Genomic DNA, 14889 nt, shown 5'->3' on the forward strand with positions numbered 1-14889 from the left:
TTGCAACACCGGGGTTGCCAAATCCCGACATATAAAAGGCACCCCTCGTAAGTTTATACTCTATAGAGGAGGTGATTCCTCTTGAAGAAATTAAGGAGGAGTTTCAACTTCGAGTCCATTGAAATTATAAAGGATTACCAGGAGGTGATTCTAATAAAAAAGTTCAAATTTCCTTCTTCAATACACAGATAAAATTAGGTTAGGTTAGCTTCCGACAGCTTAGCTGGTGTCTCAATGGAGTTGAAAGCTCCACCATTGGGCTAAACAGCCAGTGTGATGACAGGCGAGCGGGCTCTAGAACCATCGCATTAAATATGTGATCTTCAAATGCCTTCTGACTTCAAGTATGTTAGACATACAGAGAAATACTTTCTAAGATAGAGATATCGCGTGTTTGCCACAAAAAGCGCAGCATCAATTATAGTATTCGATGCGCTCCACCTTCTTCGCAGCTCTGTAGTTGCGACAAAAGTCAGTAGGAGGTAAGTGATTTGTTTAGTTCTGCTACCAACGAACATATACCAGATATGTATTCTCAATCGATCTGCTATTTTCTTGTTCAATGAAAGCCAATCTTAGCCCGACCTTACACAACCGCATTATAAGCAGAATTTACAAATTGTGGCATGCTTCACTTTGGTCCCATCTGATTCGCGGCGCACAGTTTTCAGGCATGCCTGGAGACCCATACTACATTGGTAACTTTACTCCCAGCTGATGCAAGGAGCTCCCAACCAACTCCGAACTGGTGCTATTTTATTGCAGAGATGTGATAGCAGCCTGTCTGACTGGCAGAATAAATTGCGATAGACTGTGTTAAAGTGAAGGTACTCCCAAACCAGAAAACAGCTTCTGCTATTGTTGTTAGATCAACTTAAAAGACGCTGCAGTGATCAACGAGCCGTATGCTGATATTCAGTGAAAGCTATTTAGAGTAGCACTGTTGACCTTAACGGCTAGTTTTGGGCTAACAATAAAGACGGCGGTTCGAGGACCTCAAGGCGTTCTCATGCACTACACAGGTGGTTGTATGCTAGCTGACTTAGATCTTTAACCTCAGGTAATCTGCCGATGGAAAAGAAATTCAGTGGTGTTAGGCCGCATGATCTAGAAGGTCAACTCTGATCCGATCCGTTTCAGGATCCTTTTTTAAATAATCACATAGAAATTTTTTGATAAGAATCTGTTCTGAGTTTTAATAGAGATAATGGATAACTGTCTTCGAGTTCATTATTAATCCTGACGCTTCGGGATTGTTTAATGTAATTTGGGGAGCTCGTTGTATCAAGGATCTGTCGTAAGAAATAATAGGAGTAAGGGATCCCAATACTTGAACCCGAAGTTTCGAATATTTTTGCCGTTTCGGGATTTTTTTTTTGTTTCTTTTCAAAAATTGGAAACCTCTTAATGCATTAAAATATAAATTAAAAGAAATTAATTGATACTGATAGGGTGGGTCATCGTGCCGAGTAGTGGTTATATTTCTTTATTTATTTATTTAATAATCTAAAAATATTTGATACATAATAACATTCGTCATCATCACCATCATTGTTGGCTGGACAACGCGGGACAACTATTTCGGTTTCGTGCCCGCGGGTTCTTCATGCCCGAAATCCCAAAAAAACCTGCCCAAAATCCCAAAAACCTACATCTACACCATCCATCCATCTCAGCGACGGGTACCTCCTTCTTCTCTGTATGTGGCACTTTCCAAAGAGTATTATTTTTCGGGTATTTGTACGTAATATGTGGCCTGCTCATCTCAGTCGGTTGATCATTATTGTGGTTATTACAGACGACAAGTGCACGCCCAGTTTTTCAAGGTCACGATGGTAGCGCATCCGCCATTCGCCTAACGATTTTTCGCGCTAAAGATTTGTCGCAGAATTCTCTTCGCATAGATCAGCAACTTCTGTTTATTCGCACCTCTGAGTGACCAGGCTTCACCATCGCATAGCAAAATGGGAATAATAATTGAGCGGTACAGAGAAATATCCTGCCTAGAATGCGGCTCTTTAGGTAATTGCACAAAGTGGAAAAAACAGCTGTTCACCGCAAAGACTCTGTGACCAATTTGTGCTGAAATTTCGTTATCCTGATTATTGGTTACTAATAAATGGCTGGAAAATAGAGCTAGGGGCATAGCATATCACACAACACCGGAGGGAAAAAGAAGCAGAGGAAGACCGCGACAAAGGTGGCTTGATTCGGTCGTAAATGATCGAAGGACAATGGCATTCCCAATTGGAAGAAACTAACTAATGTTCGAGTTAAATGGAGGAACGTGGCTGCGGCCGCTACGGTCTGCCAAAGACTGTGAAGCTAATGATGGCGATCAATGGCTACTCTTAGGTACTTAAATTCTTTCACTACTTCGAAGTCGCAATCACCAATTCTGGCCATTGGACCCATGTTGTTTCTGACACAATCCGATGAGGTTGAAAAAAGTGGCGTTTTAGTGCGGACTTCATTTGTTTTTAACCCATATATATAGCGGCTCTTTCTATACTTTCGAGAACATCTTTCAAGCTGGGCTGCGAGAATGCAAAGTTTTTTTTATTTAAATTTAGATTCGAATCATTCTTATCGCAAACCCATAACCCTTGATTTCGAAATAATTAAATTGCCGTCTTTAGATTAGTTTAGGTTGGGACATGGTGATGGTGGTGGTGGAGGTGTGACACAGCCCAGACCCAATTAGCACAAAAGATGACATCTTGATTTGACTATGAGTGACATAGGCAGATTCAAGTTCAGTCTAATTTCTTTTCTGCAATTTCCTTCAAATTAACCATCGAGAATTCTCCCAGCATTCTATGTCGTAGTGCGCCCAGGCTAGGACACTTACACAGGTAGTCAAAGATTGTTTGCTTAGATTCTTCTTGATTGCAGTTTCTACATTAATCATTGTACGGTCACGGCATCTTCCTGGCATTGTCTCCCAAAGGCCAGTGGCCGGTTATTGTTGACGTAATTCTGAATACGGCTACTCGTGATTTTCTTATCAACTCGTCAGTTCTGGATTTGTTGAAATTGGGCCACGTTTGCTTAGTGAGTTTACAGTTATTCCTGTTAGTCCATCTGTAAACGCCCTGTTTCTGGAATAGCGAAAATTTCTGTATTTTACGCATACATTTTGGGGACAGCCTATTTCTACCGCTTCGGATTTGTTATAGGATGTCTCCTGTCTTGCCAATTCATTAGCTTTCTCATTTCCTTCTATGTTTCTATAGCCAAGTGCCCAGATGAGAGTGATGTCTCTCACGCACGCTGAAGCATTGAGTTCTCCTTTGCATTGTCTGACAATTTTTGAATTGGTTATAGGTGACTTTAAGGCAAAGATGGCTGCTTGGTTCTCTGAAAAAATGCATACTTCTAATAGTTGTTGTGGATGGTTTCTAAATATCCTGCAAGCTTCCCTTATCCCGAGAATTTCTATTCGAATTCCCCAGGCGAAAAAACTTGGAAGCTTCGAAGTGCTCGGCGCCGATGTCGCAATCCAGCTTGGATCCGTTAGTGTAAAGTGCCGTCATTATTTCTTTGAATACTGAATGCAAACCCCATTCCTTTCGCTTGGGTGAGGTTGGCACATACTTAGAAGATATAAAATTTTTTGAAATTTTCAACATCGACATATTGTTTCTCCAGTTTTTTTACACATTTGCACTTTTTCATGTAGGCTTCTTATTTTAATTGCCCGTTTTATTAAATACAAAGATTATTATTGGTTTACTAGGTTGCAGTTTCACGCCGTTCTTCTTTTGTGTGTATGTCCATTTATCCATATATGTACGCACATGTATGTATGTATATGCCTAAGTACTTCATCATCCCACCAATGCCAGACAGTTTTACATTTTGCCTGACAGTTGTTGGTTGGTTGAAAACGATGCCGACTCGACTAAATTTTGGCAGTTCAGCTGAACCGTACTGAACTGAACTTAACTCAACTCAACTCAACTCAACTGAGTTGTGCGGAATTGAAAAGTAGCAAAAGTAGAAGACGACGTAGAAGGTGAAGTGAAAGGCGGCAGGCAAAGTGCAGTACTGACTGGCTGCCTGCCGACTATGCAGATTTCAAAAGCAGTCAGCAGACAACTAAGAAGTCACTTTGCTTTTGTAAAAGTTAAATTCAAAAGGTTCCAAAACTTTTACCAATCCCACTTCCAACTCACCTCTCTACACTGCGGCAACTAACCGCATTTCCACCGTCCATCTTCATTTTCTTTCGCTTTCATGGCATGCCACGGTTTCCCTATATTTATGTACGTATGTATGTGTGTCGTGTATGTTGATACTCTTATATGCTCTCAGATATGTATGCTTATAGGTCCATACATAAGTCTATTGGCGGCAAAGGCAGCTCGCTGTGCAAAATAAAGAAATCCTTGAAAAGTTCGTCTTTTGCTTAATTAAATTTTGTGAATTTTGCATTTGTCGAAAATAAAGTGCGTCGTAAAATGCGAATTTTGCTAAAAGTATCTATTTGCTCTCTCCACCCCAGTTCCTTCACAACGGCTGCACACATGGCATAAGTACTGAGTAAAACATGGGTAGCTGTAAGTACCCCGCAGGGAAAAAAATTAAAACAAATTCTTAAGTAAACTAATAAATAAATAAAATTTAAGGTATTGTTACTCGTACCAATTCGTAATTCCTGTGTCAGTGCAAAAGACACTGTCCCAGCAAACTTCCCCTCTCTTCGGTGTTGAGTATGCTGCCCGTTTCATGTCCGGATCTCGTCATGTTTCATTTGTTCAACGAAGTCTGCTGCTTTCGCATACGCAAAATGTGCCAACCGCTCAATATCTGTCGCTTAATCCGGCAACATCTCATTTGTCTTCTGGTAGCGATGCGTCAGTGCCATTTGGAATATTTGCTGCCTGCAGTCACTCCCATAATGGCTCTCTATTGCTGTCATCAGACTCTCGCAGTTACCCCGATCGGCTGCTGGAAATGTTTGCAGTACTTCGGCGGTGGAACCCTCAAGCGAGACATCCAATGCGAAGCATCTTTGTCTGCAGTACTCCAGTGACTTATTTTTGCTGTTGTTTCGAACTGGAGCTTAAATATTGAGAAGGGTACAGAGCCCTCGAAAGATGGAGCTTTTACTTTGTGACCACTGGTGCAAATATTTGGACGACTTAATAGCAGTTCACAGAGGCGAGTCTTCAATACATCTACCTCAGCTTCAATCGTTTCCAATTGTGACGTCATAGGACTCATCTCTGCTTTTAATTTGGATATCCTGTTTCTTCAACTGCGCATTTATCTTCGACGACAACTTTGTGAACATTTGTAATTACTGCAATGAGATTTGTGGCATCTGCTATAACATTTCGGATGACATTTCCGATGATAATTGTGACTGTATTTGTTGAAATCTGCGTAGACATTTGCGCTGATTTCGCGCGGCGACATTTCTGATATTGCAGCCATCATCACTCTCATGTCTATACCTAGTGAAGGTCCTGGAAGCTCTGCCTTCTCTTGCACTATGATCGATAATTCTTCACCTTCTAGCTGGAACACACATTCGTCTACATCGACGCCCTCTACCTCCATAGCCTCGCATAGTTGTGCTTGCAAGTCTGTTTCGTTTCCAGTAGTCAACCAGCCTTTTTAAGATGCTGAATCTTAGCTTTGCTGTTTTTACGATCCTGTTCTACAATCCCACTTCTGACACCAATTGCTAAGAATTTGTTACGTTTAAATCCAAATAAAAATGTATCCGTTTGCAACCTTGTGCTACTTTGGACTAAGTAGGGAATTGAGTAGTAAAGTCCTATCTCGACGAACAAAATTAACACTTTGTAAGTCTCTCATTATTCCCGTTATATCGTATGGTGCAGAAGCTTGAACGATGACAATATCCTATTAAAGGTCCCTTCAAATGTTTGATAGAAAGATGACTTCGAATCTTTGTAGAGTTCGCACTTGTTGTTGTCGTTGTTATAGCAGTTTACCTATCCATACAGTGCCGTTACCGGTCGTCTTTGTCTAACTCATCTAACTGTGGGCCCAGAAAACGTACTGTTTCGGCAGGTTGGGTCCAAAGGGAGAGGGATGCTAGGTGAATGGGTTTGAGAGGTCATGTGAATAGGTGGTAAGCATCGTCCGAGATATCTTCACATACCGGACACATATTGAGTATGTCGGTGTCGATTCGGTATAGCCTGCTAGAACATCAAGACTGCAATTGAGCCAAAGTTAGCGAGTTTAACAAGGCAGCTGAACTTCTTCGGCCGGAAGAGATAGTGGTTGGACTGAGCTAATGGCAATCGGTGGGGAGAGTCTCCGGTTGAATGTCGTTTAATGTCTGTCTATATATTGTCCGTCCCAGCAGTCGCAGTTTGCTGACTCGTCTAGTAAGTGGCTCAAGCTCTAGCAAATCTCTGCAGGGATGTCCAGTAGTAGTACCAGGTGACTAGATGGGAGCAGCGTAATTTAGTGCCGACCGTCAATTGTCGCCAGCAACATTTCTTGCAACTTGTCCCGAGAAGGAAGAAGGAGAGTAAACTATCGGAGGGGACGCCCAATATTTTGGTGGTATTTCACCTTTAACTGCAGTTTCACTTCCTTCGTCCAGGTGGTAAAGTGGGTCGCCGTGGATTTACGGGGGAAAGCTGGAGATTACTTGCACTGAAAAAGCGAGAAAGGCAGGCGAGATAAAAGTTCACAGAAGTCAACAATGTCCGTGCCGAACGTCATTATCAAACAATCGGCAGCGTAGGAAAGCAGTAAAACTCCCTCTGATGGTTGGAGGAGCTTCAAGATATAGAAGTTGAAAAGCAAAAGGATGAATGGACAACACCCTGTGGCACAGCTTGTCCTTTATCCTCCTGCGCTTTGAGCTGTGGTCCCGAAAGATGATAGACGAACCTGTCGTAGGATCTTGGCGAGCTAATATTATCTAATCATCGCGATGCATTGATGCATCATCGGGGTTTCAATCAAGAGTTTGTCGACAGATATTCGTTGCATTTTTTCACAGTGTGTGCCCACCTTCACCTCTACTTTCGTAATTTTATTTGGTGGGTCATTGAGAATACGCTGAATACATCTGTTTACAAAACTTTGAATTTGTCCGGTTAGATGATCGGTTAGAAGAGTATCTTATATACCTTTCTTATAAAAAAAAAAAACAAGTAATTTGTTGACAAAGTGATTTGACCGGTATTTTTCTAGTGCACTGACTTCTTCATGTCATTACGAACTAGGATTTTTCGATATTATTTCCTCGTTTAAATAACAGTATCTGGGTAGAATGTTTACATACTCTCTACAGGGTAGATATATTATTTATGCTCATATGTATGTGCATACATTCCAGTAGATTGGCACATAATCACACAGACACACACACACACACACACACACATATTCGTACATCTGCATATTTAATGCTGCTCCATTCAAGCATCTTCAAGGATTTCTTTTTATACAGGGGAATCGCACGCATGTTTAATGCTTGCCATTTGCTTACATACACGCATACATATAGTACACTCATACATGCAAGCACACATACACGTATCTGCATGCCTACAATCGGTTATCTGTTGGAATTTCGCTTTGTGTGACTCTTCAAGTTTGTGTGAAGTGAATAAATGAAGTTCTTCTATAGAAGCGTATAAACGTGCACGTGTGAGTAGGTGTGTGCATGAGAGCGAGAGAAAGATTTTCATACTCAATATTTACAAATGATTTTATGCAGTTACAAATGTCAACTTACAGTATATCAGATATAAATGTCACTTCGTTCCTGCACAGCAACCTTCCTCCATTGCTGCCAACCATTGAAGGTCTTCTTTTTTTCTCCTTATTTTGATTTATTTTCTCATTTTCGCTCTTATGTCAGTTGCTACTATTCATTGAGCTTTTTTAATAGAATTGTTGTAGACGTATAGAGCGATGCACTAATGCAATGAAGAGTGCCAATATGCCCCAAAATTGAATGGAATTGCATTGAATTGAAGTGAAGTGAAGCTATCCGTTTCTAAGCGAGGGGTCAGTAGAAGCGCGCTGGGAGAGACAGGCCTGAGGACAGTATATTACAAATGAGAGTGGAGCGGGTATTGAAGTCAATTGATGAACATGTCTCGGAGTGTGGGAGCAATAGCAAAATGTCAATTAAGTGAGTTCGTAGAGTAGCTAAAAGCGATAAGAAAAAAGAGTATCGCATGCCAAAAAGATAATGTTCAATGAACATGAAGACTGCCCGTATTGCTGCATACTTTGAGGTGCTTAGAGTGGGCATAAGGAAATTTCTCATCACTAAGGACTTAAATGAATGATCCAAAGTAAATAAAATTTCTCAACAGTAAGAGCTTAAATGAATACTTTAAAGCAAATTAATTATTCTCCAATGCAATCTGTGTTTGATAAAAATTAATTTGATGTATTTTAAACTGTTATGAAATATTTTCTTTCTGTTATTTTGTTTCTATAAGTATCTTAATATATAAAATATGTTGGATAAGGAATAAATTAGAAAAATACGAAACGCTGCCAAAAACATATGGAAATATTCGTTCACTAAACTCAGATAAGTTACAATTTATAAACTAATATTTTTACGGGTGTTTTTTAAGAGGTTTAGAACTTTTTTAGAAATGTGAAACATAGGAATGATTGAAAAGTAATGAGCCTTATTTTTTTTAAGCAGTTTTATTAAACCTTTTGGCTTATACAACTAATATTCTTCAAAATAGGTCCCTTGAGCGTCAATACACCGCTGGTAGCGGTCCTTCCACTGCAGGAAACATTTTTTAAACTCAGTCTATTGTCCATACTTTCAAAGCTATTTGAAAAGTTGCTCTTGCAGAAAATAATGCCGTTTATTCAAGATAACAATATTATTCCTCAACACTAATTTGGATTTAGAGCAAAACATAGTACAACTGAGCAAGTTCATCGCATTGTGTCATTTATACGAAAGTCCTTTGAGAAAAAACAGTACTGCACTGCACTGTTCTTAGACGTAGCACAAGCATTCAATAAGGTATAGCACCGCGGCTAAAAACTACTAGCTTACTGCTTACGAATGTACACTTCTTGCTGCAAAACTATATCACTAATAGAGAATTTGTTGTAAAGCAAAAAGATTTTTTCTCTCGGCATTGTAGAATAGACGTTGGAGTTCCACAAGGCAGCGTTCTAGGCCCTATTTTATATGTATTATACACATCTGATATACCAACGACGAGCCAACCAATGACATCAACATTTGCCGATGATACTGCAATACTTTGCACTCACACAAACCCAAAAGTAGCAACTTGAAACAGAAGTATGGCTTAAAAACTGGAGAATAAAGGTTAATGAAACCAAATGCGTGCATATTACTTTTACTCTAAGAAAAGAAACTTGCCCTGCAGTTACAATAAATGGTCAGAATATACCACAGCAAAACGAAATAAAATATCTTGGAATTCACTTAGATAGAAGACTCACATGGCGGAATCATATTGCTTAAAATGAAAAGCATATATTGGATGCTTAATTCGAAATCAGCATTACCTCTAGAGTACAAAGTGCTACTATATAAAGCCATGCTAAAACCAATATGGGCATATGGTATAGAAATGTGGGGAACGGCTACTCCCTCAAATATCGAAAAACTTCAGAGAGTGCAATCTAAAGCCTTGCGGATAATCACGGGAGCTCCATGGTATATAAATAGTTTTTTTGTTATAAAAAACTCAATTAAATGGCGAATATTTTGACGATTTTAGCTAACATTCACAGAGATATTTGCATACCTCGTGTAACCGATGAAATTCTACGGTTGAGCAAAAAATACCTACAAAAGCTAGAAGACCATCCAAATAAACCAGCGCGAAATCTACTTTTAGATGAAGGTCACACACGATTGAAAAAAGAGACATTTTCAAGTCTGCACTATCTTAATTATCTCATCTCAATCGAGAGGCCGTCCACAACTTCCTCCAACCACATCTATCACATTCGAAAAAAAACAAAAAACAACAACATTTTCACAATCGACATGAGGGACAACGGAAGCTTTAAGGGAGACTGGAAACTAGGCCTTTCCGGCTCCCAGCTATGAAGAATTGGAGATTCACAACCGATTTAATCATATATAAAATGTAAATATACATTCATTTGAGTAAATAATTCCTTTCTTAGCACTGGCAAGGAAACATATTACTCTAGTATATAAGATTTGTAAACTTATTGTTAGTTTCTTATACAAGAAAGATTCAATAAAGAAAGAAAAATGGAAAAAAAATCCGCCGGAATCGCGTTCAATTTGACTGTCACAGTTTTTTTTTGATTTTATTCTGCAGCGGGTGTGTTTTTAAGTGGCATACAATTTTTTTTTAATGTAAAATACAAAAATTGCAGGAAATCTAATATTTGGATCACTAGCTTTCAATGGGTGCGTTTTGAAGAGACATACATTTTTTTAATAAAAAAAAACACAAAAATACAATGAACATGTGTAATATTTTGACATTTCTAGCTTGCAACAGGTACTTCTAAAGATGTGGGTTCAAAGCTATAAAAAAGTGGAAAATTTTAATCAAAAAATATTTGTTTGGGATGCAGCGAAGGACTTTTTAAGGATCATATTATATTTTCAAATATGTAAAACCGAAAAATATCAGTGAAATAGGCAATATTTTGACTTTATAATCCGTCAAAGGTAGTTTTTTTTATTAAGTACAAAAATATGATATCAATGAAATAGGCAGTAATGGCCTTGCAAGGGGTGTAGAGATCGAACTTACGTCTCTTTTCACAAAAAAAAAATTATTAAAAAATCAGTAAATAGTTTTATTGTGTTTTTAAGAAGTCTAATTTGTTTCTTTTTTTCTTTTTTTTGTGTTGAAATAAAACACAATAAGTCAACAATATTTACAAAATTTGTTCATGAGCTCTTATTAGCTTGAATTTGTTTTTAAGAAGATGGGTATTTTAGGAACTTTAGGGGCTGTCCTGGCATTTCTAAAAATTATATTGGCGAATAAAAATTTAAAAAATCTTTATGATATTTTAATCAACACTTTATTTAATGCCACATCAATTCATGGTGAAAAAAATTCAGAAGGTGTGGCCAATGTCAGGCCTCAGAGAATTTGGAAGAATCAGCTGATTGGTTGACGTAACCGACTGCTTGATTTCAAAAAAACTGAGATTGTGTTGGTCATATACGAAAAAAATCAACACAGTCGCCCACTCATATTGCTTCGTTACTATCTGAGCAACGACTGATTGGTCGAGTCTGGGAATACATGTGAAATGAGCGGGCAGAATTCTGTTGCTGAGTACCCGGTTATGCATGATGGAAAGAATAAGGAGATGGCGCCTATCGTGGTACCGTTACATTGCTCTCATCGAATTTGACAATGAGTTACGTCGTTTTAGTACCAGTGTGGCCAGATTACCATTTTCGTAATTTGATTTAGCATTTTTTTTTCTTATTTAGTCTCGGAGTTTTAGTTCTTTCTTCATGGCGCTTTTTTTGCCTGTTCTAATTAAAAGTAAAGTTAATAGTTTTGTAAAATATAGATTTTTAAAAAATTAGATCAATAATTCACTCAGTTTTATTTAGCTTTACTTTTTTTAACATCTGGTCGCATTGCCCGCGATTGCAGTTATTGTTGGTGTTCATCTGCTTTCAGCAGTCAAATCTCTCTCTTTCACTACTACAGTGCTGCCAAGCTTTGGATATAAAAACGCACTAAAATGCCCATTTAAAGAAAATAAATCCCAAATTTTTATTGAATTATTTAAAGAACTTTGTATGCGTGACAAATTGTCTTTAAAATGTGCGTTTGTTTTTTAAATGTGTTATGGATATGTACAATTTAATTTTTTGTTAACGAAAATCTTTTGTTAAGGGAACGACTTATTTGCTATATATCAGGTTATGTAACAAAATAAGATACACTTTTTGTAAAAATGTCGTTATAATTTTTTTACTATTTTCTGGTATTTTTTTTTTTTTGTTTATTTTTACTATGAATACACCTCTTGATGCCCTATGTCCCACTAAGGATTGAAGACCGAACGAAACGATTACACCTCTATGGTTTTAATTCTCATTCAGTAAATTCAAACGCTTTTTAAAATGTGTAAAAAGGTTTTCAATGCACGCACTCTTTGATGGGCGCAGTCTTGGTTCTATCATTCTTGCCGGTTATGTGACAGCGAAACTTACTCGCTCAGTTTACCACTGCTGAAGGCCAAACCTGGTAAATCTATCATCCTTGATATCAATTGACCAAAAATATCGCACAACAACACTTGCATGATACGGTAGGAAGGCAGGAAAATGTGCTAGTTCAACTTTTTCAAATTTAAAGTAACTTTCTAAACTGATTTGCTTTCTTTCGGCTAATCATAATCAGACTAGTCAAGTTTGGTTTTCAAAAATTGATGGCCGAAAAATTTTAAATAATTTTCTCAAACTCCATTTCGACTGTTCACCTAAGAATATTTTTAGTAAATATTTTTCAAAGCAAAATGAGTGGAAAAACAACTTTCCTTGCTTAGAAAAGGCGCCTTAATGTAACCAGTTTTTTTTTTTTTGGAGGGTGGTGCGTGGTGGGTGGTCATAAAAGCTCATGAAATTGTGGACCTGCTGCTGGCTGGCTCAGTGAAACTTGCGCTCACTGGCATTAAATACTTTATCAGCTTAAATATTTACAATAAAAGATCTCTGTTAATACAATATTTTTATTCACTAGCAAAATCAATATTTTGCTTTCAGCTTTGCACAAGCAAAAAGATATACAACAAAAAATAAATCACAATGTGATAAAACTAATCTACTTTGTTTGCCGTTTCGCACACAAAATCGATTTACTTTGCTTTATGGTAATTCCCTTTTTTCTCTCCCACTTTATTGGCAGCTACTACTAAATGCAATCATTTCTCCTACTCCTTAAGCTATAAGTGTACTGAAGCGAGTGTTTTATCCATTACCATTTCATCCGCTTCCAACTGCATCCTATTGCTGTAATTTCGATTATATTTTTATGCCTTCACAATCCGCTGTTTTGTGCATATTTGCATGTCCAGCAAATCCTGTCGTTGCTGCCACCATTTTAAATGTAGTTTCATTGCATGTTTTTTGCTTTTTTTCTTTTTCTTTTTTCGTGTTTTCATTTCTTTTTATGTTACATTCATTTTATGTGTTTTTTTATTTTTTCTTCATTTATTCTTTTCATTACAATAAGTCCATCTTTATATTCACTCAACCCTTGGCAAATCATTACAACGCCAACCACTCATCACTCAAATCGTTTATTGCGCCATATTCTTCTTATTTTTTTATATATAAATTTTTTTTTATGATTGTGTATTCCCCAGTTGTACTCATTCTATACCTCTCCTTTTCTTCTATTGCAGATAACGAGCTATACTCCGGCACTGTGGCCGATTTCAGCGGCAGTGATCCGATTATCTATCGTGAGCCTCTACAAACGGAGCAATACGACAGCCTAAGCCTCAATGGTAAGTTTACTTCTGGACAATGAAATGTTATTGTTGTCGCTGTTTTCGTTGTTTGTAGCAAATCGTAATTGCATTATTGTTGTGGTAGGAGAACTGGGCGGGGGGTGGCCAATGACTGCTTGGTGGTCGTTCGATTATATTATTTTTTGGTAATCATTTCTTAGCGTGCGCCTGTTTGTGGTTTGAGCAGAAGTAGAAGTGCCCACACCCAAACTTCCCCATATTGACGGCTAACTGCCTTACTGACTGCGTAGTCTACTTCTTAAATGTGCCGGTGCTGGCACATACAAACAAACATTACTCTCATACATTTGTAATTGTATTTACTACTTTGTGGGTATTTATGTGTCAATTTCATGCCTCCAAGCGTACATATGAATTTCTTGATGGCTGCGAGGGGTAGGAGTACTGCAAAAAGTAGTTCACATAGCCAGGCTACTTACTGCGCTTAATACTGTCATCAAATCCTGTTGATCGCTGCATATTCGAATTATATGTAAATGTACTGCTTATACTGCTGCTGCTGGCTGACTTATGTAATGCGATTAAATAATGGGGTATCAATTTTAATCAGGAAAATGTAAACAACCAGCCGTTTAAGAGTATTAGAAATGATTGAAAGCTCAGTGCAAACTACGCTGCTGCAAAATGTTTAATACGAATGCAGTTGAAAGGTCTAGATGAAAGGCTTTATGCACTATCCTTTGAGTAAAGTGCCTTTGAGGTTACAGTTCCTTTTTTAGCTTTTAAGCAGCAAATCTATAATTTACAATTTCACTCAAGTTTTTGCGGCGAAGATTTCGGCAAAAAGTCTATATTTCAAAATTGTGGATTCTTCGGTGATAATAGAAAATATTGTCTAGAAGGAGATGTTAGAAAATATAAATATATTATATATTTTGACAGCTATCAGTTCAGAAAGTAGAAAATACATTTTTAAGTACAGGGTCTTTCAAGCTGGAGTTTCCCTTTTATCAGTATTTTATTTTGACAGCTGTCAGTTCAAAATATAGAAAGCATATCTTTCGAGTACAGGGTCTATCATGCTGGAGTTTCTCTTTTACAAGTATTTTATTTTGACAGCTGTCAGTTCAAATATTAGAAGATATATCCTTCAAGTGCAGGGTCTTTCAAGCTGAAGTTTCCCTTTTATCAGTATCTTATTTTGACAGCTGTCAGTTCAAAAGTAAGAAAACATATCTTTCTAGTACAGGGTCTTTCAAGCTGGAGTTTCTTTTTTATTAGTATTTCGTTTTGACAGCTGTCAGTTCAAAAATGAGAAAATATATCCTTCCAGTACAGGGTCTTTCAAGCTGGAGTTTCTTTTTTATTAGTATTCTATTTTGAAAGGTGTCAGTTCAAAATATAGAAAACAGATCCTTCGAGTACAGGGTCTAT

The 14889-nt window shown here is 37.7% G+C and overlaps 1 protein-coding gene across 1 annotated transcript in view; it reads left to right on the forward strand.

The window, feature by feature from the left end:
• Positions 1-14889, forward strand: part of LOC129248673 (semaphorin-1A) — a 323037-nt gene that overhangs the window by 217368 nt on the left and 90780 nt on the right. The window contains 1 exon segment of the mRNA XM_054888304.1: positions 13387-13491. Coding sequence (XP_054744279.1) covers positions 13387-13491 — 105 coding nt within the window.

This window comes from Anastrepha obliqua, chromosome 5, assembly GCF_027943255.1.
Source record: "Anastrepha obliqua isolate idAnaObli1 chromosome 5, idAnaObli1_1.0, whole genome shotgun sequence".
NCBI lineage: Eukaryota > Metazoa > Arthropoda > Insecta > Diptera > Tephritidae > Anastrepha > Anastrepha obliqua.